The 27,738-nt window shown below is 37.2% G+C and overlaps 2 protein-coding genes and 1 pseudogene across 2 annotated transcripts; 1 reads left to right on the forward strand and 2 right to left on the reverse strand.

The window, feature by feature from the left end:
- The first annotated feature begins 8,154 nt into the window (after positions 1–8,154).
- LOC113271866 lies at positions 8,155–8,859 on the forward strand. The gene has a single exon (XM_026521789.1). The coding sequence runs from the start codon at positions 8,155–8,157 to the stop codon at positions 8,857–8,859; it is 705 nt and encodes a 234-aa protein (XP_026377574.1).
- Positions 8,860–21,208: 12,349 nt separating this feature from the next.
- On the reverse strand, positions 21,209–21,478 carry LOC113276817 (annotated as a pseudogene).
- A 1,950-nt stretch (positions 21,479–23,428) lies between these two features.
- On the reverse strand, positions 23,429–26,810 carry LOC113273458 (WAT1-related protein At4g19185-like). The gene is made up of 5 exons (XM_026523166.1): positions 26,753–26,810; positions 24,755–24,815; positions 24,533–24,649; positions 24,144–24,441; positions 23,429–23,620 (listed from the first exon to the last, which is right to left on the reverse strand). The coding sequence occupies exons 1-5, from the start codon at positions 26,808–26,810 to the stop codon at positions 23,432–23,434; spliced, it is 723 nt and encodes a 240-aa protein (XP_026378951.1). The 3' UTR covers positions 23,429–23,431.
- Between the last annotated feature and the right edge of the window lie 928 nt (positions 26,811–27,738).

A 27,738-nucleotide genomic window follows, 5' to 3' on the forward strand; every position in this document is an offset into this window, starting at 1 on the left:
ACAAGTAATGATTTTATTTGAATTAGATTAGCAGTTACAGTATCATCTTTTTTTTTCCTTTTAGTTTGGAGATACAATTCTTTAAAAATAGAATAGTATAAAAGATTCTTATCGGACAAGAGACTTGTCGGTAGCCGAGCAACAAGCTGGACTATAATCCCTTTTCACTAAAATTGAATTATCACGATAATTATCACGAATTACATATGAAAAAAATTATTTAATCACTACATAAACGAAATTATCACGGATTATTTAGATGTACGAGAAAAAACACAATTATACTTAAATGATTTTTTTTCTTTTTCTTTTTGAAGCATGTATACTTAAATAATGAAAATCACAATCTGTATGACTTTAGTCCAACCAATAGAAAACTAGGACATATAATCCAACCGACACTAACTCAAAAGAAATACTCATACGGATTCACATATTTTCCTTTTTAAAAAAAACAAAACAAAAAAAAAATCGAAAAATTACGCGTGGGCTTATGTCCCGTGGTACATGTGCAGCAAGAACCTACTAGAGATATTCCGTGACGTGGCAATGAGATAAACCCCATCCATCAATCTAGTTTTTATTCCATCTAATCCTACGGTCTGTATTTGGCCTCTCTATAGAAATCGTATAGAAACCCTAATCCGTTCCTATCCACTCATTTTAGCCTCTTATCTTTCCTCCTTCTCTCTCAAAACAAGTTGAACCATGCGCCTCCCTCTCACAATCTTTTCATATTCTTCTTCAACTTTACTTTGTCGTAGTAGTTCTCGTGCTAAATGATGAAGGTTGTTAATTGATGCTCATTGAGTTGATGTATTGATAAATGATGTTCATTTCTTAGTAAAGGAATTTAGATCTTGAATGTTGGTTTGGTTTATCAAAGTTTAGGTATTGTTGATACGATTTTTCTTTGATTACAACTTCCGTTTCTTCTTCCTCTATACTAATCTGCATCTGTATGCATCTCTCTTCATACTCATGTTTTCCATAAAGATTTGTTTAATCAAGACTTCATGCTTCCTGTTGGCTTAAGATTCTTTTATTTTTTTCAATGGTGATTTTTTTTTGTCTACACTGTTAATTTCTGTTAGCCGCTATATGAATATGGTTGTCTTAGGATCCTTTGAATTTTTTTCAATGGGTCTGATTTTTAGTGTTTTTGGTTTGGAATGAACAAATCATGTTAGATTTTTTCCTCTCAGCTAGCTTTATTGAAGAAGGTACAAAATATCATTGATTGGTTTCTTGATTTAGTTCTTCATCCTATTTTTGTTTAAGTTTCATTACGTTATTATAGTTAGTTCTTATTTTGATTTGCTTGTTTGTATATATGCAGGAACAAAGTTTATCACTTTTTTTGGAGGAAGAAACTAGATCTGGAATGGGTACTCTAAATCAAAGCTAAAAGAACAGTTTGAATGATATTTCAGTGTTTTCAAGCTCTTCCAGTGATTAAAAGAACTTCGATGGGTGCTTCAAAGTCGAAGTAGTTGTATTTACGCTGTTCCTTACCATGATGAGATTCTAATTTATTTTTTCAAAGATATCAGATTTTATTTTATCTAATTTTGGTTTTTGTAAAACATGAGACTGTAATTTTTCTGAATAATAACAGATGTTGTCAATTGAATTTAGTGATAATAAATCAAATTGATTTTGCATTAAACTTTTCTTCTTAGAAAAAAAAATTGATTTTGCATTTAATTTGGTTCATATTTATTTTCTGTATTAATTTTAATTTATTTAATTTGAGTCAAATTGGCCGGAATTCTTTTAGCGAACCGGGACATTCTCTGTTTGATGAGTAATTAGACCAACTAAATTCAGATGAGTTCAAAGTTTACACCGACTAAAATCCGGTACTTCAAACAACCTTGAGCAACTGATTATACTGATTATTGGTAAGTTAAGTTGCTTAAGGCGTATGTCAACTTAACATATTACTCGCTTGGATGGTTGGAATAACTGTAAAGCAATGATATTACTTGGCTGCTGATGATAGCTGAAGCATATTTTGAGCGACTCACTTGTGGATGATTGGAGTAAGTTTAAAGCAATAATGTTAGATAGTCACTGATGTAGTTGAAGCATATTTAGAGCGACCCAATTTAGAATAATTGGAATAAACTTAAACCAATGATATAAGTTAATCACGGATGGTAGTTGAAACATATTTAGAGCGAGTGCCTAGCTGCTCTAGATCTATACAAATCTCACTTCTTGCAACTCGAGAGCGAGTGCCATTTTTAGTGGTTATAATGGCTAGAGCGACTCAAAATGGGCTTTTGCAACTAAAAATGCATGGTTGCTTAATCCAGGTTTTCTTGTAGTGAATGTGAACTTAGGGCTTTACGCAAAAGATCTCTTTCTATGAGAGATTACATTGATCGAGCTGGAAACATTGTTGACAATCTCGCTGCTGTTGATACTGTTGTTACTGAGTCTGAGTTACGTCACTGCATCCTTGCTGGCTTAGATACTGCATATGATGCTATTGTTACCTCTCTTACAACTTCCATGGGAGCCATGAAACTAGAGGATTTCATCACCTATCTTCTTACGTTTGAACTTCGTATTGAAAACCAAGGAAAGTTACTAAACTCCCAGCCTGTTGCCAATATCGCCGCACCAAGCCCAGCTCGTCCATATGCTTCAAACTACTCACGTTCTCCTGCTCGGCCCAGTGCAACTTCGGCCCAGAATTCGTTCTCTCTGAACAACCCATCTCGTCACCAACATCAGACTTCCCTGCTCGGCCCAGCTCCATCTCAGACTTCCAACTCTCGTTCAGAAGTGAAGATACCCTGCCAATTATGTAGTCGCAAGAACCATGAAGCTAACGATTGTTGGAATCGCTTCGATCGTAGTTTTCGTCCTCCTCGACGTCAGCCACCAACCTCTGCTCCTCGTGCTAATTCTGCTCGAACTGGTTTATTACCTACTCCTCCGTGGACTCCTGACAGTGGTGCTACAGATCATATAACGAATGATATTTCTCATCTTCAATTTTCCAACGAATATACTGGTCCTGAACAAATTCAAATGGGTAATGGTTCTTCTATTCCAATTTCCAATGTTGGATCCTCTTTTTTGGGAATTCCCAACCGTAAGTTGCAGCTTCGTAATGTTCTTCATGCACCACAAATTTCACATAATCTATTGTTTGTTTCTCGGTTTACTACTGACAATAATGTCTTATTTGAATTTCATCCAACTTTTTGTCTTGTGAAGGATCGATGTACCGGGAAGGTTCTTCTTCGCGGCAGTAGGAGGGGTGGTCTCTATCAACTTGATGATTCGTTTCAATCTTCTAAAGCCTACATAGGGGAGCGTGCTACCTTACAAGATTGGCACTCTAGATTAGGACATCCAATGATGCGCACAGTACGTAAAGTTGTTTCCCAGTTTTCACTTCCAGTTTCTAGTCAGACTATTAAGTTTTGTTCATCTTGTCATGAACATAGGAGTCATAAATTACCTTTTCATTCCAGTAAAACTACTTATTTGAATCCATTAGATTTAATTGTCTCTGATGTTTGGGGACCTTCTCATATTTTTTCTAATGAAGGATACAAATGTTATGTCATATTTATTGATGCTTTTAGTCTTTTACTTGGATGTTTCCTATGTCTCAGAAATATGATGTCTTTTCTATATTCTTTTTGTTTCAAAAGAACGTTGAAAATCTTTTTAATCGCAAAATAAAAAAATTTCAATCCGATAATGCACTTGAATATCGAAAACTTACTCCGCATCTTCAACAACTTGGTATTTTTCATCGATTTTCTTGTCCGCATACTTCTGAACAAAACGGTTTGGTGGAACGCCGTCATCGTCATATTCGTGAAACTGGTCTTACAATTCCAAACATGGCTTCTGTACCATCCTCATATTGGTATGACTCTTTTTACACTGCTTGTTTTTTAATGAACCGTGTTCCGTCTACCTATATTCATAATATTTCTCAGTATGAAGTTCTTTTTGGTCTCCCACCAGATTACACTTTGCTTCGCGTATTTGGTTGTTTGTGTTATCCTCACCTACGTCCATATAGATCTCATAAGATGGAGCCACTTTCTTCTACTTGTGTTTTTATTGGTTATAGTCCTTCTCAAAAAGGCTACAAATGTCTCCATATCCCTACAGGACGGATATACGTTAGTCGTCATGTTGTTTTTGATGAGACCACTTTTCCTTTCGCCACTATATCACAGCCTTCTCCGGTGTCGACTCCTTCACAGGTAACCATTTCTACCCCCTTGACTCCTTCTTTACCACCGACTTTGTTTACTCGCTCTCGGTGTCTTCTTCTCCCACTGCCAGCACCAATCATCAGTGGAAATCATCTGCATGTCAGACAGTACAGCTCATCAGCCGCCAACAGTCACCAAATTCAGCCGACAGCACCAATCATTAGCACTCAGCCGACAACACCAATCATTAGTAGTCAGCCGACATCACCAATCATTAGTACTCAACGGACAGTACCAATCACTGAGCCGACATCACCAATCATTAGTACTCAACCTACAGTACCAATCACTGAGCCGACAGCACCAATCATCCAGCAGCCACAACCGACAGTTCCAATCACTGCTATGTCGGATTCATTCGTCGCTAATGATGTTCCGTTAACAAATTTTGGTGAATTTTCGTCGACAAATTCTGTATCCAGTGAATTGGCTCCTACATCTGATCCTACTTCTACTGTTGTTACACATCCAATGGTAACAAGGGCCAAAGATGGTATTTTTAAACCAAATTCGAAATATGCCTTGGTATGTGATTCTCTTCTCGAGCCTACTTCACAAGCTCACAAAGATCTCAAATGGCGTGCGTCTTCCGATGATGAGATTAATGCTTTACTTCGAAATGGTACGTGGTCGTTAGTAAAATATGATCCTTCTATGAATGTTATTGGATGTAAATGGGTATTTCGTATTAAATGCAATCCTGATGGTACCATTGCACGACGAAAGTCACGCTTGGTTGCAAAAGGATATAATCAGCAAGAGGGTATTGATTACTCTGAAACGTTTAGTCCAGTTGTTAAACCATGTACTATACGTATTATTCTTACATTGGCTTTTTCTTCCAATTGGCCTATTCGTCAACTTGATGTGCAAAATGCCTTTTTGCATGGAAAATTTCACGAAGAAGTGTATATGAAGCAGCCACCTGGCTATGTGGATCCTCGTTTTCCTACGCATGTCTGCAAATTACACCGTTCTCTTTAAGGCCTCAAACAAGCACCCCGTGCGTGGTATCACAGGCTTAGTACCTTTTTGTTGCAAATTGGTTTTATCACTTCGAAGTGTGACTCGTCCTTGTTCATGTACAACGGTTCTCATGGTACTATCTATTTGCTGGTATATGTGGATGACATTATTGTTACTGGTTCTAATTCTACCTGTGTTAAATATATTCTTGATCGTCTACAACAAGAATTCGCAATTAAAGATCTTGGCCTCTTATCTTATTTTCTTGGAATTGAAGCAGTTCGTACATCCTCAGGATTGTTTCTTTCTCAACAAAGGTATGCTCATGATCTTCTTATTCGTGCAAAAATGGATGGTGTTAAGCCTATTCAAACACCACTTAGCACTTCTGGGATATATCTTCTGATCGCAGTACTTTATTAACTGATGCTACTGAATATCGTAGTATTGTTGGAGTTGTACAATATTTAAGTTTTACTCGTCCGGATTTGGCATATGATGTTTATAAGGTTTGTCAATTTATGCATGCACCTACTGTGTTTCACTGGAGCTTAGTAAAACGCATCCTTCGTTATCTTAAGGAAACGTCTACTTTTGGTATACTTCTTCGACCATCTCCTTCTCTACAATTATCTTTCAGTGCATATACTGATTCAGATTGGGCTGGTTCTCTTGAAGATCGACGTTTAACCAGTGGTTATTGTGTATTTTTGGGTGGTAACATTATCTCTTGGAGTGCTCGTAAACAGAAAACTGTGTCACATTCTAGCACTGAAGCAGAATATAGGGGTCTTGCTATTGCTACTGCTGAAATTATGTGGATTCAATCACTTCTCTCAGAACTTCGTACTTCCACTCAATCACCTCCGGTTCTATGGTGTGACAATCTGGGTGCAACTTATCTTACTGTTAATCCTATATTTCATGCAAGAACGAAACATATTGAGATTGATTATCATTTTGTACGTGATCAGGTTGCTTTGAAACTTCTTGATGTCAGATTTGTATCTTCTAAGGATCAAATTGCAGATATCTTCACCAAACCTCTATCTAAAGATCGGGTTTCTCTCTTAAGGTTCAAGCTAACGGTTTAAGATCACCCGTTACGCTTGCGGGAGGGTGTTAAGGCATATAGCACGTGTGTTAAGTAACCCACGTTTATCTTGTCAAACAAGTCTTTTGTATTTTAGGAAATTGGTTTAGGTTTGGAAACTATCTTACCTTGCAGTTCAAGGAAGACTTTGTATATATATGCATCTTGTAAAACCAATTGTAATACGTCAAGTTAATAACAAAAGAACAAGTTTTCTGTTAAGTCTTATCTTCTTAAACTCTTCTATCTTCTGTTAGTTCTAAGTTAAACTCAAAACCTTAGCTGTTTCAACTCCAAGCCTCTTTCGATTTCAGATTTGTGCAAAATCAGATTTCGCGTACTCACAAAAAGACCGTTGTTTAATCTGGTGCTTTTATCAAAGGGAAAATTGGAAATATCCCCCAAAATCCAGTGTAATCTTGGAGCGATATCTCGAGATTCCAGTTTCGAAAATATGCCCCCGCCGTCCAATTTTTCATCCAGTCCAGTTAACTTGTCAAATACCGCACTCATGTGGGATTACACGTGTGACAAGAAGACGAATTTATCCTCCTACAAATTGAAAAATGACTTTAACTTTCTTGTTATGAAGATGGCGTTCTTCAAGATGATCTGATTCGATCAAAAACTAAGATTCCGATGAGTTCACTGAATCTAAAGTTAAGAGAGATTGCATGGATTTGTTGTATTGCAGTGCTCTATGAACATAAAAATAAATAACAAAGCAGATCATAAGTAACACATGTTCAGTGAGATGATGAAGATTGTAAAATAAAATTGAAGAATGATCAACAGTAGTCTAAGGTTCATGAACATCAAATATAAGAACATTACCATTTACCCCATCGATTACCACCAGAAATTCAAATTATATATACGTAACATAATCCCTAAGTAGAGTAAACATATTGATCTCAAAATTAAAACAAGATTTTATAGTCAAATTAAAAATTGAATCAAACCCACTTTATAAAACCGATTGATCTTCATCAGTTACATTTCAATTTGATTTTTCATTAAGATTTACAACGGAAGAAACCCACTTCAGATGCTAAATACAGTCAATCATCAGCTTCAAATAAGAAAACCCTAACAATACTAGTCCAATCTCCACCTTTTCATTTCTCCCATCTATTATCATCCCAACCCCTAGATTTTTCTCCAATGATTCATACCAGAATCATAATCCTATTTCACCAGAATCATAAGAGCACACCTAGTGTTTTTGATGAAAATCATTCGCAAACAGAGACCTTAATTTTGAAAACGCAAATTCGTATCTAAATTAAACGATACCTAAAACCCACTGACAGTGATGGAAGTGGCAATGATGGGAGTGGAGATGGGGTAAGCATTCAAGAAGAATAACTGTTGATAAAGAGATGGTGGTGTCGGGAAGAAAGAGTGATTTTAGCTTCTTGGTTTAAGGTTAAACTAGTAATCTCGACCACCTCACGAGATCTCATATCCCGGTATTTTGACTGGTCAATTGGCGATAAATTGACTTTCTAACTTACATGGACCTAAACTGTTATTCCGTGGCATAATCCGGAAAACTGGAATCTCGCGATCTATCCCAAAATTACACTGGATTTTGGGGCGTATTCTCATTTTTCCCTTTATCAAAGACTACGCGGTTGGGGCTGGCTCACCTTGTCTTAAGGGCAGTTCCATCTTTGAGTTTTGGTTGTAGACTTGGTTTAGGAAACTTGTTGTAGTTGTTGCTCTATTCGGAAATTGCCTATTTTTTTGACGCTCCCATATTATAAATAGAGATGCACAGTGATGAACCCTTTCTTGTCATTCTTCAGCACTTATTTTTTTCTTTCTCTGTACTCTATGGATTATTTAGAGGGTCATCTTTGTGCTCACATAGCCTTCACTTGTTCTTGTGATGTTGGATACTATACCCTTACCCCTACTAATGGTAGTGCAGAAGAAAATAACCCATCACTTCCTAATAAACTCGAAGTTCTGTTTCGGAGTTCCCATAATCAAATCCAAGACGGAACGGCCGTAACTGTGTCTAGCACACGTAGTGAGCGTATCGATGTGATTAAGAATTTTAAGTCGTGCAGTTTGGTTGTACACAAAATAGTTGGTATTCTTTCGGATTTAAAAGTTCCTGAGAGGTGTTTTGATTACGTTACTGATCGTATATTGGATTGTGTATCACAAATTCCAGCAGAACCACTAGGTGGCACGTATTGCGTTACTGCCTTCGTGATGATTAATTTCGAAGAGAACTTGGATGTTGGTGTAACTGAATCAATGGAGGAAGACAATGTAACAAGGATTCCTGCAGCAGAATCATTTATTGATGGATTGAAGAAAGAGGAATATAGACATAACAATGGAAACAATATCGATAGTAGCAGCGCTGGGACTGCTGGTTGTGCAGTATGCTTCGAAGGAATTCTAGATGGATCCGAAGTAAGCAGGATGCCGTGCTCGCATATGTTTCATCATGATTGTCTGGTTACTTGGTTAGATGAAATCAACTCGTGCCCCGTATGTGGATATCAGGTGGAACCAGCCGAGTAGTTACTTAATTTCTTTATTTACTGTACTGAGTAGTATGTGGATATGTTTCATCATGATTGTCTGCATCAGCTTGCAACGATGATTATGTAACCCTAGACGTTGGTAATCTGGTGTTGGTCATGAGTTTTTTTTTATTATTATTTTAAACCTCTAGCCAATTTATAAGTTTGGTACAAATGACAGGAAAGATCAGCATAAAAAAGTGATCGATTCAAATTTAACTGCATTGCGGTGAGTTATTAAACTCTAGTTACGTATGGACACGAGTTTAAGAAACTAAATACATTAACATTCATTTGTTTAAAACCAAACAAACAAAAAAGAAAATTGATATTTTGTCTAGTGTAGAATTTTCTTCAGCTCTATATGAACAGCTTGAAGGATTGAATCCTATATGCCTTTTCTCCGATATCATGAACCGTCCGAATTTCTTGTGGTTTATCTCAATAAGAAATATACTTCTAGTGATCGCAAGATTCGACAGTGAAGTGGTTCATGTGGATGTACCTGAGCATATTCAGGAAAATTTACAATGCAATTAGAATTTAATTTATGAATGAGAAGGAATCAATTTTTTTTTTTGATACTATTAGATATTTGTGTATGCTAATTACTTACCTGACGGGACATATACTTGGTGCCCAATATGTATGTGTTAAGGATCGAGCAAGAGAGAGGAGAGCATAAACGCGGAAGCATAAAAGATTACATTGATAAAATTTTGGTGTGCCTTTTTCATTAATTCCTCAGGCTATTTATACAATCACAAGACTTGGTTCTTACGACACAAGACTTGATTCTCAAGATACTCAAGATACTCAATTCCTAATATAACTCTCGCAACTTAATATGCGTATCTTCTAAATATAGACTCTCTTATATTATTTCCTATTACCCTCCCTCAAGATGGAGCATGTAGATCACGAATGCCCATCTTGGACAAAAGAAATTTAAACTGAGTTTTTCCTAACGCTTTTTCGAAAATATCTTCCAATCGTAGTTTAAGGACATCTCGGTCCCCTTCGTAGTTTAAAGACGTCTCGGTCCTATCTTCGTAATTTAAGGACATTACGGTCCCATCTTCGGAAGTTTAAGGACATTACGGTCCCATATTCGAAAGTTTAAGGACATTACAGTCCCTTTCGTAGTTTAGGGACATTTCGGCCCCATCTTCGTAGTTTAAGGACATTTCGGTCCCCTTCGGAAGTTTAAGGACATTACGGTCCCATCTTCGGAAGTTTAAGGACATTACGGTCCCCAATCGTAGTTTTAGAACATACGCGTTCCATCATAGTTTAGGGACATTTAGGTCCTCTTTGTAGTTTAGGGACATTCCGGTCCCATCTTCGTAGTTCAGGGACATTTCGGTCCACTTCGACACAATGTTTTCTTTAGTTTCACTAGGGTTCTTCTCTGCATTATCACAAAAGAGACCAAGGTAAATTCTGTCTTAACAGTAACAATCTTATCTCTTACGTTTATCACCATCAACTCATCGATGCAGCGACATCATCTCTTCTTCTCAACGGCAACCATCATCTAATTTTCTTTCTCCAAACTTCACCAATTCAATCAACAGTAGTAACCACCGCATCATATTCTTCCCTGATTTTCTCGGTGGGGAAATCTCTGCTCAATCTTCTCATAATTCAATGGAAACAACTCTTCCTTGATTTTTTTTTTAACATCTGTATTTCTAATGTCTTCAAACGTCGTCGTTCATCAGTAGATTCTCGGAAACCATCTGCTTTCTTCTAGGTTTAACGACGAAGTTATTCATGGGTATTTCAACAGCAACCACCAAGTTTGCCGGTGTTAATTTTGGCACCAAACTCGCTCCATATCAACCAATACCGATCACCACCATCCGATCCGTGATCGACAGCAAACCCATTCATCAATGTCGAGTTCCAAATCCATCATAACCTATCTCCATTCTCCTGTGATCCCGAATAGTAACCGAGTATCTATGTTTTCCCTCGAGCTCCATAGCATCGTCAATGGCAGCAGCACGTCCATGTCTTCTCTCGTCCAAAAACTACCATAAACACAAGCCTGTCAATGAATGATCACCTCCATCTCCATCTTCCTTCTCAATCTTCATAAATAGCAGCACAACGTCTTCTTCATCTCATCAGAACTCCTCAGTTTTTTTTTTTTTTTTTTTATCAAAAACTATGTTGATAACTTTACACGGAGTTTTGCTGATCCGGTGTTCTTTTATATCTCGCCAGAATTCGGAAACCTCTATTAGTTGTCACTGGTTTGCTCCAAACTTTATAACAACATCCACCATCTTTTGTTAGCTCCGAACCCTAACAAAATTCAGACTCTCTTTCCTTCTTGATTCAACAAGTCTTGGAGCAGCGACATAAGACTGCCTTCTTCTCAGCTCACTATTATCATCAAACTTAGCACGATCCTCTTCCTCTTTTAGTCCTTTTCTCCTTATTCCAACTTTGCAAAACTCTTTATGAAAACATCTAATTTTCTTCCTCTCCCCTCTCCCTCTCACCTTGCTTTGATACCATGTTAAGGATCGAGCAAGAGAGAGGAGAGCATAAACGCGGAAGCATAAAAGATTACATTGATAAAATCTTGGTGTGTCTTTCTCATTAATTACTCAGACTATTTATACAATCACAAGACTTGGTTCTTACGACACAAGACTTGATTCTCAAGATACTAAAGATACTCAATTCCTAATATAACTCTCGCAACTTAATATGCGTATCTTTCAAATATAGACTCTCTTATATTATTTCCTATTAGTATGGGATCCCAATTTTTAAATTTTAAGTTTTCACCAACATCCCAAAGCATATGATTACTGAGAATGGAGATCATCTGACATCAACAAAAATACGATCAAGGTTGAAAACATTTTAGAAATTTCATTAAAGGTAGGAAACTTATACATCTCCATAGGAGATTGTATGGTGGGGGTCTTATATACTTTTTTACGAAAACTCTACCAAAACATATGAATCACAGGAAATCGTGAGCAAACTAAAGTTTTATTAAGTTGTTCACAAACGTAAAACTTGGGTCTAATTAATCCTCAAATTTTGCATGGCTCACCAAATATTTTTTCTTTGGCATTGTGAACTTTTTTCTTTCGCATTTTTTCTTAGTTAATCCTCAAAGAACGGGCGCCTAGCTCAGCTAGTCATTCCCGTTCTCCAAAGTTTCATGCTTTGCAGGAGGTTCCAGGTTCGAGCCCCCAGTGACGTAATATTGTAGAAATTAACATGGAAGGTAGAGTTAGTTCGCCCTCCTTGTGACACAATCTCAGCCCCCATCCGTTTCGGCTCCTTTGGCTAGGTTACCCATGAAACTCGCTGGTAGGCTAGCAGATCAACCTGTTCAATTAATGTAGTAGTATGTCGTTGGAACTTGGCTTGTCAGGCTTCCGACTAGTTTCATGTAATAATCGTTAATTATTGATCTTAGTCTTTTTTTTTTAGCCTGCCTAATTCTTTACCAAACGGGTAGTTGAAAGTAACACAGGGAAATATCGTGTGAATGGATGATACTTCTGCAACTTCTTTCGATGGAATTTGATTGACTAATGGTTCATTAAGACGAAACTTGAACGAACGAAGATGAATAACAAAAGAGAATGCTTCTAACAACAAAAATTCTTCTAGGGACAAAGTCAAAATGCCCTCAATGTTATTCGAAGTTTGAGGCGCCAAATGAATAGTTATTCCAGTTTGTGTCCGGACCTAAATGTTTGTCACCCTGAACAACACCATTGTGATTTATATTGCAGAGGCTGGCTTGCCTTAAGAAAAGAGGGATTATCAGTATCCTCCTTGTAGTTGCAGGAAATCCTACAACCACACCCTTAATGAAATCTTAATAACAATTCAAGTAATCATTTTAAAATTCATACATTTATTCATGGAATCTCCAATATGGTTACAAGAGTTGAAATGAACTCTAACTTGGAGAAAAAATAATATTTCTCTCTCCTAATTCCAAGTCTAAGCTCTCAAAAAGAGCTCTCTCTTTACATGATCGCTCGGTCCCTTATATTGGGATTTTACATAGTGGATGACAGCTAATAAAGCCCTTATTTTCGGATCTGGCGTGCGTCATTAACGCACACTTACTTTGACTCTTCTCGCACGTACTCTATAACTTCGCACGATCATCACACTTTACTCGTGATTCTTCTGACGTCATCTGATGCATCAACTTAAATATATTGTACGCGATACCCTTCGCTCATTTATCAAACCATTACTTCGCACACATAATAAACGTGCGGTATTTAGTATCTACATTTTGCCTCTTCTCATGTCGTTTCTTTGGAAAGGGAACGATATGAGAAACTCCGATTTAAAATTCCGCACTCATTCATCTTTTCGTATTCTTTTCAGCTGACATATTCCCCTAATTTAAGCGTGAAAACTTACGCGTGTCTTTTCAGCTACTCTTGTACTGACACGTCTTTTATAACCGCTTTTTCATTCTCAATCATCGCATTAATGGGTGAATATCTCGGGAATCGAGAGTAAATATCTTATTTACTCTTCTTCTTCTTCATAATTCATTTTACTCTTGGTCTTTTCTTTATTCTCTGCAACTATTTTCTTCTGCTGCTACTCCTCTGATTTCTTCTCTCCCATCTTGATCAAGATCATCTCTGATCATGTTTTCATTATTCCTCATTCCCATACTAAAAAATGTCTGAAGCTGGTTGGAAGAAAAAACAGGCATTTGATAGATTGAAGAACGAGTTTGGTGCTCGGGGTTTCTCGTTATCTGTCCCTGCTGGATCAAAACCTTCATCTAAACTTGGACCTGAATGGTTTTCTCTTGAGGAATGGAGTGACCAAAAAATCATCATTTCGGTGGGACAACTTCTTGCTGGTCTTCCTATTCCCCTTTATGATCCCAGAATTCCATTATTTTATGAGATCCTTTCACATGCGAGTTTTTCGCGTGGCATATTTCAACTTAGCGGTGATAGTATTAGAATAGCTCTTGAATATGCTCGTCGCGCAACAGGTTTAGAATCTCAGTACCCAGTGGAGAAGCGAAATCCTGATAATCGAGATGAGGAAATTAATCCTGCTGATTATACCTTAGAATTTTTTTCAAGAATTACGAGGTTACCATTATGAAAAGTAGCGCCTCTAAATGGGGTGTTCGCTTGTCAAGAAAAGATGGTATTGCTGAAGAGAAAAGAATCATGCGAGATGTCGATTGGCATGATACTACAAATAATACCGCTCGTTGGTCGAATGACATGCGATGGTTAGATTATCCAATTATCTTGGTGGGCCCATACATAACTGGTAGGGATGAACATGGCTTAATTCTTCCCCTTCCTGAGGGGCTTCCTGCTTATAATCCTTGGGTATTTAGATGGCCCGAAGAAGAGAAAGTGGTATGCTATCTTTAATTATCTTTATTTCCCTTTTTTTTTTTTTTTTTTTTTTTTTTTTTATCTTCTACCGCTCTTACCTTTTTCCCTCATTTCAGATGGTTGATCAAGCAAAAAAGGCCAAAAAATCGTCTCGAGCGACACCTTCGCACAATAATGAAGTAAGAAATACCCTTTGTTTAATTTTAACAATATTGCTTCCTCTATTTCTTATATTCCATTATTTGCGTAGGAGGAGATTGTTAAAGAGGTTCGTGGCTCTGGTGGAACTGTAAGCGTGAAAGGAAAAGGTGTAATTCGTAGTAAAAAGACTGCTTCCAAATCTTCTTCCAAGAATCCTTCTAAGAAGCGGAAAGCACCTTCCTTTTCTTCTTCAAGTTCTCATTCCGACAATGATGATGACAGTATTCTTGGCGAAGATCCCTCTATTACATATGCAATGGAGCAAATATCTGGTATTTTCTATGACTCCATGACAGCAATTGGAGATGATTCGTTGGCTCACATATGTAAGACTCTTGCGAAGATAATAGATGCTCCTACTTTGGATGATTATTCTCTTTGTGGAGCTGCCTCAGCTTTGAGCCCCAGTTTTCAATATTCGCTTTCTTCTATGGTAATTTCTTATACCTTCGCAATTTCCTTAAATTTGCATCATGCGAAAGTTTCCCACACTTATTTAATAACCTCGCAGGTGGCTCTCTCATCATATGTTGTCTCTTCAGACTATGAAAGGAGGCTTCGCAGGTTTGCAGCTAAAAATAATGAACTTAAGTCCCAAGCTTCCATTCATGAGAATGACGCTGCTGATCTTCGCAAGAGAAACCACCAACTTGAATACGATGTCTCTTCCTGCTCAAACAAGATATCCGGTCTTAAAAAAGGAATGAACAATTAGCTGGTGCGTAATACTTTACTCCTTTTGTCAACCTGTTTATTCATGTCTTTTGCTCCTATTGTAATTATCTATTCCTGCAGAGATTTACATCCTTACTGATGAGGCGACTTCTTTATTTCGCTCTCTCCCTCATCCTGTTGATGATGATATTCTTCTAGAGTATCTTAATGCTTCTCTAAGTAGCTTTGCTGATAACAAGTTGAATACCTTTTCCTTGGAGGAGCTTAAGGAGAAGTACCAATATCTTAATATTCACCATAGGAGTGCCTTATCTAATACTAACAATTTTAGACGTCGCATTTTAGAAATTAAAGAGAAAAAGAAAGCTCTGCAAGACAGGATTAGCACTCTTATCGCTGAGAAGGATCAAATTTCTCTTAATGGTGCGAAATCTTTAAAGAAATTCCAAGAGACGGTTCTTCAAGTTCAAGTGGAACGAGATCGAGATTTAAGGGAGAGGTACGCACTTGTTGAACGAGAAAACATGATTCGTTCTTGACTTCTCATAGAAAGCGATGTCGAATTTGGTTGGCTGCTAGAGTCTTAGATAATGCTAGGAATGACTTAGCTGTGAATGTGAGCCTTGAGTCAGATCATTCCTCTTTTATTAAAGATACTATTTCCAATAAAGAAGGTCGTTCAGTATGCCTTTCCATTTGTTATTTCTTGATCAATTTTTTGTAAGTGATATTAACATTCTTACTTCCTTTGTAGTGGTTGAGAAAGAAATTTGCAATCAAATTCAGGAGTTTGAATCAAAGATTGCCACTGAAAAAAGTCTGGAGGCGAAGCTTATCGCACGTGATTCTAAATATCGCAGGCTAAAGAAACAATTTTCTAACACCATATCAAATAATAGCAAAGATGCTATTCGCGTTCGTGATGCAGCAATTAAAAAGATCTGTGCTGAGAATGGCATTCCTCTTTCAAAGTATAAGTTTACTGATATTCCTCCTAATGAAGAAACTTCTGATATCTCTGATAGTGAAAGAGAAGATGAAGAATATGAGGAAATTGAAGAAGATAATGAATCTGGAGCTGATGGTTCTGAGACTGATGAGATTAACGAAGATAACACAGGCAAGAAGTAATTTCTTTGCTCTTCAAGATCTTTTTTATCTTGTCACATTAACTTCTGAAAACTGCTTCTTTAATGTAATATTTTTGAATATTTGGTACTCCTTTATTGTATATTCTCCTTGTTATATACCTGTATAAAAACTTCATTTTCCAGAAAATGAGATTAGTTTGGGATAACATCCTTTTATATATCATATTATATATCTTATGCGTAATGACAAATAATTTATGCGTAAATCTATCACGTGGGGGCGCATAACACCCTTCTAAATGTTTGCATTCCCATACTTGCCTCTGGTATTCAACGGCGTATGATTGAATGAAGCTAATATGTAAGATTATTATATATGTACATATTCTTCTTATGTCATAGTACGTCTTGGTATTATATATCAGATTATATACCTTTTGGTCCTCTTACAAATTTACCTTTGCCTCAGCCATGTTCTTCGTGTTTCCATGCGAAATTCTCTTGTGAGAAATTCTCTTTGTCTTATAACCATGCGACTATATTCACAAGTTATATTCATCCTGCAAAACAATAATTATTAGCTTCTATATTATTTTTCTCATGAGGTCTTATTTAGCCTTCCTAGTTAAAGGTCTTATTTTTCCTAGTATATGATATTGTTTCTGCGCGACGAAATCACAAGACACCCTTACGCTTTCGCGCAGTGACCCATTGATCTCGCCTTATCATCTTCTTGTATTATTGCCTCTTAAGGGTTTATTGTTGCACAAATATGACAAGTCTTAATACTCCCGTGAGTAAAACGCCTCATAATATTTGCGTCTTTTGACACAATTCAGATCCCTAATGGAGGGTGTCGTCCTTATATTCCCCTTGATTGCCCCTTCAAGGAGGCGTACCCCCTACCGGGTTAGGGTGGGCTCCTCCCATCCAGTAATGCAACAATCAGTTGTTTTCGCGTCCTCTTATCCCTCCACCGATATGGCTTATGGTTACAAGACCGCACCCTAAGTAGGATTTCTTCGGACCGAGTGCATCATAATCAAGACTTGTCAAGAGCGTCCAGGTACCCTTGACTCAACCGTGTACCTCTGCGCCTTGATCGAGTTTCTGCACTCCTTAGGAGAGACCTTGTCACCTTAATCTTTCGATTTAGGCGCCTCTCCTGGATGGGTTTTTATTTCACCCCAAATCTCCATGATTCAAGCTCCAGGGTCGGTGTAACTTTCACTTGAGCCATGCTAACTAGCATCCGAATTATGACACGCGTTAGGTATTATTGTGCCTCTTGCTGTATGCGAACTAGGGTGCACGCCACAATCAGATAACTAAGCTCCTTAATTGGAGTCTTTATTTATGATGCCTTTTGTGAAGGTCTTTATTTCTGGTGTGTTAATTGGAATCTTATTTTTACCTTTTTCTCATATAATATCATTATAATGAAAAAGATATTTTGATTATGTCTTGTTGATCTTGATTATGTCTTTCTCCCATCCTGGATGAATATGCAATTTCACTCCTTCTTCTTCCAGCGATTCTCCCGCTCCTTCTAATCGGTACCGACTGTCCTGCTGCAGAATTTTGTCTTACCATTTTTGTTTTTTTTGTTTCAATTAATTAAAAGAAGAACTTCTCTGTAAAGAACTAAAAATTTGAATAATGAAGATGAAATTTCTGAGGCTGTCCTTTTGAACTTTTAGGTTTAAACTTCTAAACTTTCACCACAACGGTATATCACTCCAAGCTGATTTCTAGTGCCAAAATGTAGTTGCAGGAAATCCTACAACCACACCCTTAATGAAATCTTAATAACAATTCAAGTAATCATCTTAAAATTCATACATTCATTCATAGAATCTTCAATATGGTTACAAGAGTTGAAATGAACTCTAACTTGGATAACAAATAATCTTTCTCTCTCCTAAATTCCAAGTCTAAGCTCTCAAAAAGATCTCTCTCTTTACATGGTCGCTCGGTCCCTTATATAGGGATTTTACATAATGGATGACAACTAATAAAGTCCTTATTTTCGGATCTGGCGTGCATCATTAACGCACGCTTACTTTGACTCTTCTCGCACGTACTCTATAACTTCGCACGACCATCACACTTTACTCGTGATTCTTCTGACGTCATCTGATGCGTCATCTTAAATATACTGTACGCGATACCCTTCGTTCATTTATCAAACCATTACTTTGCACACATAATAGACGTGCGGTATTTAGTATCTACGCTCATGTAGTGCTAAACTAGCAAATTATGGTATGATTTTTTGCGGATTTTTAATGCAGTGTTTCACTTGAGTTCCTGAGAATGTAGTTCAAAAATAATTAATACCATAGTTTGAGAAACAAAAACAATGTTGAACTTTTCAGACTTGGCCACATAGGATTCTAACTACAAGTGGTTGGACAAGGAGAAAACAACAGAGTACGTTAAGCCCATAGAAACTGAACTTACCGAGGGGTTTCTACAGTTTCGGTAGTTCAGCACCATCCAGAGCACAGCCAGCTGCACCAGCAATCAAAAGTTGTTCGAGAGCACAATCGTCCAGCCACTTAATACGACCAGTTTCTACAAGAAATGCCCATAAAGAAGAAAAACTGAAAAACATACTCCGTATCTTTTATATGCGATGAAAAGAAATTGGAATAATAATAAAAGTTGTGGCATTCAGAATTTATAATCTGAAAAGTTTCATCAGTCAAAGCACAATGAAGGGAGACCCATTCTTCTTGCAGCAGGAGGGAAACTTACCGGTGTTCTTCCTTTTCACAGACGAAATGTACAAAGAAGTATAGCACAAATCAGTGTGACGCTCATCAATGGAAAAGCAACACATTCTGAATCAAATGTGGATAGAAAACTTGCTATTCAAAGATTATTACAAAAGTCAAAAACCCTTTAATTGGTCATGTCTGCAAAAACACGCTGATTGACGATAATTCACTTAATTTAAGGCCAACCCAAACAACACTTCCCGTATAAACTTTTCCTAAACCCATTTCCTCCAATATGTTACCCAACTCCGGTGCTTTAATAAAAAGTAACCCAACTCCCTCTTTCTTTCTCCCTTTTTTTAGCTGGTGCTTTAATAAAAAATTAGGGCGGTTGGGCTACCCTTGGCTCAAGGGCAGCTCCGTCTTTGCGTTTCTGTATTAGAAATTAGGGCGGTTTAGGGGACCTGGTTCTTGCTCAATCAGGAATTTGCATTGTTTTGGGACATGAATTCCCTTATTATAAATAGAGGTACAGAGCCATGAACCTTTTTTTTTTGCCATTCTTCACCACTTCTTTTCTTCTTTTTCTTTAATTCAATTGCTAAAGAAAATTTTAATTACCATACTATGGAAAATCACTTCGAGTATCATCCTTGTGCTCATGCAGCCGTCTCTTGTTCTTGTCATGTCGAATGTACTGAGCTTGAAAACAATCCATCACTTCCTCAGCTAAAAATTGTTTTGCAGTGTTCCCGTTATAAAACCGTAGGAGATACGGCGAGGACTGTCTTTAATCGAAGTGATACGAGTACGCATGTGATTGAGAATTTTAAATCTTACGATTTAGTTAAACACGCCATAGCTGGTATGCTTTCGTATTTGGATGGCCTGGATCCGCGCTGTGTTGATTTCGTTACCGATTGTGTTTTGAATCGTGCATATAAAGTTCCAGAAAAACTAGGTGGTTCGTTTCGCCTTACTGCCCATGTGGTAATTAAAATGGACGAGAATTATGACGTAGAAGAAGAGCATGATTTGGTTGATGATATTGTAACTGGATCAATAGAGGGAGACACTGTAAGAAGTATTCCTGCATCGAAATCGTTTATGGATGGATTGAAGAAAGAGGAATATAGACATAACAATGGAGACGGTAAGGACAGCAGCTGCTGTGCAGTATGCTTGGAAGGGATTATAGATGGATCCAAAATAAGCAACATGCCGTGCTCGCATATGTTTCATTATGATTGCCTGATTACTTGGTTGCATGAACGCAACACTTGCCCCGTATGTCGACATCTGGTGGATCCAGCTGGGTAGTTAGTTTGCAATGGTTGTTAATTTGTTTTTCGTTCTGCTTTTGTTATCTTAATTTTGTACTTGCGAACTGTTCTACAACTAAATAATCTAAATGTACAAGGTTATACTACTAATAGGATCTTTTGTGAACAATCTTTGACTAGCTAGACATACAATGATACAGATACAGATGCAGCGGTGAACCATTGCCAATGCAATCCCATAACCATTGTCGATCTGTAAATCAATAAAACCATCCAGTTGGAAAATCTTTATGTTATCCCCTCATAATTTTGACGTTCAAATTATTTATTTTCTCTCTTGCATCATGGCTGGAGGTTCTGAAACTGAAAACTCTTCAAACTCTCAAACCCCTAAGACACCCATTAATTATTTATTTTATCCTTCAGAAAACCCCACTTTTTCTACCTGTTTTATATGGTGACAACTATAGTACTTGGGTACGTAGTATGACTAAGGCACTTAGTGCTAGAGCAAAGCTAGGTTTTGTTAATAATATTCTTGCTGAACCTTCTTCAACTGATAATCCTGCACACAACCATCAAAACACCGGAAACGTGCTGATGATTCGTTTTTAGCTGGATTTGCTCCTCCACAACACGTGAAATCAAAGTTAGTGTTGATTATCTTCCTTACCTCTTCTTTGCTGGTTTGGAAAGATTTGAAAGAAAGATTCTCCCAAAACAGTGCTCCAAAACTACCTCAACTCAAACTATCTATTGCTTCCCTCAAACAGACAACCCAACCATTATCTGTTCACTAAGGTAAATCTTTAATTAGGTTACGTTACAATTCCTCTACGAACCTACTTTAACCTCGAATGTGACCTAGCAACTCTAGTTCATCCAGTAACTAGGACAACCTCCTTCTGAATCGAATGCAGGGAAACATACACAAAGACCAAATGTTTTTTATTCTTTATTACTTGGTGATAGTGCAATGCAATGCAATTGCGATGCATTGGGTGCACCAGGCCTGTGCAGTAGTGCAATGCAATTGCGATGCATGAGAACCCAGTAGCAAGCTACTTCGATGGGAACTCCCCCATGAGAAAAAATAAAGACCCAATATTTTTTGCTTTAGTTTTGGTTCGGTCTGCAGGGCCTTTGTAGTAGTGCAACGCAAACAGGACACACGAAGAACCCCAGAAGCAAGCATATCAGATATTCAGATATTAAACTGATAAGAACAGATACTATTTGATCTTCGTCAAAAGGCCGAGAAATTAAGCTATGCTTATTCTTGTAACTAACGTCCAATTTTATAGTGTCTCGTTTCCATTCCTTTCTTTAACTGTCCATGTGGGATTAAATCTGTAGTTGGCTACGCTACCACTAGTTGTTGTATACGTAATATGCTTGGAAATTGTATACGTAGTATGCTTGGAAAGGATTCTTGGTAGAAATGACATGAATGATCAGCAATTCAGCATAAAAATGAAATTGACCCGAATTGAGCTACTTTGCCGTGAGTTCATGATCCTAAATTCTTACTTACATTCGATAACAAAACAAAGTTCAAGGACATGAGGATAACAAACTGAACACATTAACATTTATTTATAATTGTAAAAACAAACAAATATACAATTACAAAAGAAAAAAACAACGTTAATTAAATTATATTAGTAGAAGTAGTAGCACCGATAAATGTTAGTTTTCTTCTCCTCTATCAACAGCTTGAAAGATCAAACCCAATACGCCGTTCTCGTATATCATGATGACCAGCCAAATACGTTGTCGTTGACATAAAACTTGCTCCCCAAATGCGATTATTGAGGCTGACATATATTGGTAATTTACTTTATCGATTAGGCAGTACGAGATTTTGTTGAAACCCCTGTAGTGGTTCAATTGGATGTACCTGAACTGAGAATTTTCAAGAAAATTTTACAGTTCGATTAAACTTTATAAATAAGAAGAAAGAAAAAATAAATAAAATGCTAATAGAGATCTGTGAATATTACTTACAGTCTGCAGGGCATGGCTCTATTGTCTATCTGGGTTTCCACAATTATGATTATTCGTATCCCCATATCCGTTCAAGTTTTGATCTATCAGATGATGTGGTTGTTCTTAAAGAGCTTTACAAGTCTCTTAATCACCCAAAGCAGCTAATGAATTGGAATCTTAATGGGACTCATCCATGTAAAGAGTCATGGGTTGGAATTTCTTGCATTGTAGTATCGCCAGTTTTTAGTTTTCACCAACATCTCAAAGCATAGTATAACATTAATGCAGATACGGTGATATAACGGTTGACATTGCCCATTGAAGGAGGCTGATAGAGAAGGTATTTGGTGGTGGTCTTATATTTCATTGATCTGGGGATGGATTACGTGATTGACCTGTAAATCAGTTAAGAAACTTAAAGGGTTTTTTACAAAAATAGGCCTGTTTTTTTGGTGCTTTTCAAATGTAGGCCATTTTTTTTATTTGTTGCTAAACTAGGCAAGTTTTGACCAAAAGTGATGGATGGAAAGTTAGCTGCAGTTATCTTCCAGGTGACCATATCTTCTTAGCTAAAAAGACGTTTTAGTCCTTCAAATCTATTGAACATTCAGTGCTTGCTGAACTCATTGAATTGCCTGAGCATACATCATCAGTAAAGAAGCAACGCTGCACCGGTGGGAATGAATGCAACAGACATTACAGAAAAGTCCGAAGAATGGGAATGACATTGATACTGAAGGCCCTTTTTTCCTTCTGAATAGTGACATAGAATGGGAACATGGCCCTAACCCAGACAATTGCCTAACCTAAAGCTTACAATTTAGTACAGTATTTGAGACTTCAGACTTTCGAGACGGTGGACGCACAAGGGTGGAAAAAAAAGGCAAATAGCATAAATATCATCTGCAGCTATTCCTCGTCTTTTACGTTTCCATGCGCGTGCGGCACATTCGACTATTCTTTTAGCTGCTTTACGTTTATCCGGTATTGAAGAAACAATTTGAACTGCTTCTTGATTTGAGATAACATCCCATACCTGAGTCGATAAGATCAGAGTTTAGTGTTTACATTAGCAAACTGCGAATATTTGCACCATTTTTCATGTGAAATTAGGAACACGAGGGAAATGAAATTAGAATGAATTTTATACATACCCCAGCGGTGGCAAGGATAATGAACTGGGGTAAACTGGTACACTTAACTTAGCCATAATTTCAGTACATGATATAACTAAAATAGTAAATCCTGATTAGAAGTACTTACAGCATAGAAAACTGCAACTAACTCAGATGGTGTCAATGTCCAGACAGTATTTCCATCGGTGGCAGATATTCCAGCAATAACCATAAACATTGCACCAAAAAAGTATGAGTATGCAGTCACTGAAAGACTGGCCGGATACTTCAGTAGCAGCGGAGCCTGGAATATGTATGCCATACACAAATCAGTATATACAATTTAAATTTATTTCTGTGCTCAAGCTAGAAGTACCGAATGGTAACTCTGAATATCTTCAACATAGATTTTACTTAGTAAGTTATCAACTAGCCAATAACTGTCATCAGATGGATAGAGGTACCGGCATAATCCTGTTAAAGAAACGCCTTGCAAGGTTGATATTAATCCACATAAAGGTGTGACCGATAGTGTACATGAACTATCTAAGTTCACACCAAAATCATTTGTGAAGTACTTAGAAAGATGAACTTCAGTTCATTGTCTAAAATACGAGTGTGGTGCATTTACTTTTCCAAGAAGTGTATTCTAAACAGCTGAACTAATATCAACAGAAACTGCTATAAATTGGTCTGATCCTCTAAATGGTCACTAGCTGGTGCAGGAAAATTTTTACATGTTTCTTTCGTTTATAATGCTACTAGTTCATCTAAGCAAACCATTACCACAATCAAGCAGAACATCCCATTGTCAAACATCTAAATACCTGGAAGGATAGATAAACAACCATACAAAAGCAGTTCCCAATCAAGCAGAGCATCCCAATATGAAACTTGGTAAGACCAATACCCAACAAACCCGAAATCAACCCTCCAGCAGGTTCTGGTTGTGCCACGGAAACTAAATCATTCGCCGTCGCTGCTCCGTGCAACAATTCAGTGACATCCTCTCCAAATATAGATGGTCCCTTGAACAAAACCATTAGTATAGCTCCAGAAACACATACTATTGTTCCCCCAACCTTGAGTTGACCTCCAATTTTCATCAGATTCACTTTTTCGGTGCTGCAAAAATTCAATCTCCCCAGTCACCCAAATGCAAGGAAAAGAGGAAAAAAGTTGAAATGAACAAATGGAGGATGAAATTTGAGAGTACCCCATGAAAGCTGCTAAAACAAAAGTAAACACAGGGATTTCAGGCTGAACAGCAGCAGCATATGTTGGATTTGTATATCCAAGCCCCATTAAGAACAACAGCTGGTTCCCAAATACCCTGGTCATGAAATTAACAAAATTGAATAATGGATTTTGCTGAAATCACAATCAATTCATGAAATTTGACAAATTTGAAGAAAGGGGGTTTTGACTGATTTAATACCCAGTTAATCCAAGGAAGAAGAAAGATACGAGGAGACTGAAATTGATAGGAAGACAAATTCCGTATAAGAATTTCCCTATTGTGAAAACACCATTGCAGGTGGAATAAATGTAAATATCTTCTAAACATCCACCATTAATGTTAATTAGGTTTGATTAGAAAAAAACTCCTAAGTTATCTCTTGATTTTAGCAGAAGAAAAAATTGATTTAGAAGAACCAGAGAGAACTAGAAAGAAGAAGGAAGAAATGGACGAGAACCACGCACGTACAAAAAGGTTATTTCAGTAATCTTACCACATCCATGAGATATCCCTATATGATATTTTGGCGAGATATTGACAAGTCAACGCGATAAATTGAGCGAGATGGTTAAAGTGGATGGAATCCGTTTAACTTGCCTAGTTTTGCAAGAAATAAAAAAAGTGGCCTAGAAATGAAAGTGAGGGTTCAGACCAGGCCTACTTCTGCGTATAATCCAAACTTAAAACTTGTGTTTCTATTCTAGTTGGGAAGGACTATTTGCGAGTGCAAACAAAATTTATGTTGCTAATAAATACATTTTTTTTGTGAAGCATAATATTTATTAATCTACTAAAGGGCGATTACAAGAGGGTATGCAATACCCAAGAGTTCAGAAACAGTTGACGGCCAAAAATTACAAAATCATGATAGTGAAGCAAAATCTGAGTATCAATCTCCGGATTGAAATTGCAGCAAGGATAGATGTGCTGGATGAGGTTGTCGAGGGTACGAATGCCTTCGACGAGTGCTTTCCATAAAAAAAGATGTACTTTTGATGGACATTGTTGAGTCCATAAGAACTTGGATGTTGGTGGTGAGTTTCGATGCAATTGATCCGATAAGTATCCAGGTGTTGCGGAGTACTTCCCAATCGATATCTTTCTACCTCCTTGTTTCGCGGCGTTATCCTTAACTTCAACCTGAATCTTTAGCATTGAAGGTGACTTAAAGTATATTCCTGTGTCTCTGCCCTCGAAGGATTTAGATCTAAAAGCTACTATGCTATTACAGAAACTACTAGAACTGAACTCAAAATACAAGCAGAATTACAACTGTTAAACTACTACTTGTAAAGAGTCTAGAAGAGACCAAGCTGAAAACTTACAAAAAGTAAATACAAACTATATTAAATTCTGCTGAAAAGTAAAATACAATGAAACTGAGAAAAACTTTTAAGAGAAGGTGCATGATTAATCGACCCACTCGCATACCAAATAAGTTTTGTGCTTGCTTATGTGATACAAAGAAATGTTGAAGCTGCGATACACTCCTGTGATTTTAGCTTAAAGTTCCAACATGTGGATATGCTGATTAATATGCTGCTTAAAGTGACCAAAATGTCACCTTGGTGAAGACTCCCAGATGACGTAACATCTAATAGACGACTAGGTGATGGAGTCACCAAGTAGGCTATTACTGTTTCCCTTAATTTGAGTATCCTGATATTGGTGCAGAAGAGGAAAGTTGCCAAGCATGAAATCAAATTTCATTGGGAGTCAAAAATTAAAACTGAAAATTGTTATCCCAGAGACTAAAAGGGTAAATCCAGTTCAAAATGTGCCACCAAAAGGGCCTATCCAGATCATAAAAAACAACTATAAGAAAGCTCAATTTCATTGGTAGAAAAAATAACAAACCAAAGGAGTCAATTTAAACCTTACAAACAGAACTGAGTGCAAAAGCACATTGAACCAAAGCAACACACATCAGAAAGACACAAGGCAAGGATAGGGAAATCAAGAAAGGATACCACCAACACAACTAAACCAATACTTAGAATTAAAAATAACTGGTGGTTTTAGACTATTGCCTTACAACGATCAACAACAAATTCAAGAGGTAAACAATCAGGAAAAACAGGAGGGTCTTTCACTAGGAAAATCAAGGCAAAAGCTAAAACAGAAAACAACCTACACAAAGCAGAAAACCAACGTATTGTGAATCAAGGTTTAATGAAATACTAAGGCTTTTTTTTTTTTTTTTTGAGAAATAGGCATGAAAAACAACTGGTTTTAACGAATTTAAAGAAATCATAAGGTGAAAACAGTAATCTCCGGGCATAACAGTTAACGATTCAAGCTTAAAGCATACATCTAACACCAATATATGAAGATGCAGGAAATCAGATAGAAGTCAAAGCACGTTCTTCTTCTCCGATAACGAGATTGGAGGGGTACCAGTCTGAGATGTTACCTCGTATTGTAAATATGGAGTGACTTTTGCAGCTGCAGCCAAGGTTGGATATGTTACTGATGAAGATACTAAACGAGAAAACTCGGATGAAAAATCAGTCCCATCCAGAAGCACAAGTTGTGAAAAAGAGGGGGTCTAACAACACCACCCAATATTTCGCTTAGCAATCTGTATGGACAAACTCCAATATACTTTTTATGAGAGTCAACTAGACAGTCAGACTCAATCAGTAAAAAGATATATCAAAGATTTTATATCTCAATCTCTCGATTTGATCTTTACTCAAGAAAATAGAAATCTGTGAGTCTTTATCAAAGAGATATAACTTGGATTGTACCAAAGACCAATGTCTAAGGATCAATCAATATCAATCAACAGCCAAAGGTTGGATTTCCAATTGATGATCACGAACACACAACCTGTATTATTTCAATTATATAAAATATAATGCGGAAAAGAAATAACACAGACACCAGACATTTTGTTAACGAGGAAACCGCAAATGCAGAAAAACCCCGGGACCTAGTCCAGATTGAATACACTGTATGAATCCGCAACAGACACTAGCCTACTCCAAGCTAACTTCGGACTGGACTATAATTGAACCCCAATCAGTCTCCCACCGATCCAAGGTATAGTTGTACTCCTACGCCTATGATCCCAGCAGGATACTGCGCACTTGATTCCCTTAGATGATCTCATCCACAACCAAGAGTTGCTGCAACCCAAAATCGCAGACTTGATAATAAACAAATCTGTCTCATACAGA

Source organism: Papaver somniferum, chromosome 4 (assembly GCF_003573695.1).
Source record: "Papaver somniferum cultivar HN1 chromosome 4, ASM357369v1, whole genome shotgun sequence".
Lineage (NCBI taxonomy): Eukaryota > Viridiplantae > Streptophyta > Magnoliopsida > Ranunculales > Papaveraceae > Papaver > Papaver somniferum.

Bases quoted from the DNA above. Each gene is read 5' to 3' on its own strand.
- LOC113273458 (XM_026523166.1), bottom strand. From the start codon at position 26,810: ATGATTTCTTTAAATTCGTTAAAACCAGTTGTTTTTCATGCCTATTTC. The intron at 24,816-26,752 runs AAAAAAAAAGCC...AATTCTTATACG, and splicing joins TGCCTATTTCTCAAAAAAAA to GAATTTGTCTTCCTATCAAT. The intron at 24,650-24,754 runs GTATTAAATCAG...TTTCATGACCAG, and splicing joins TTCTTCCTTGGATTAACTGG to GGTATTTGGGAACCAGCTGT.
- LOC113271866 (XM_026521789.1), top strand. From the start codon at position 8,155: ATGGATTATTTAGAGGGTCATCTTTGTGCTCACATAGCCTTCACTTGT.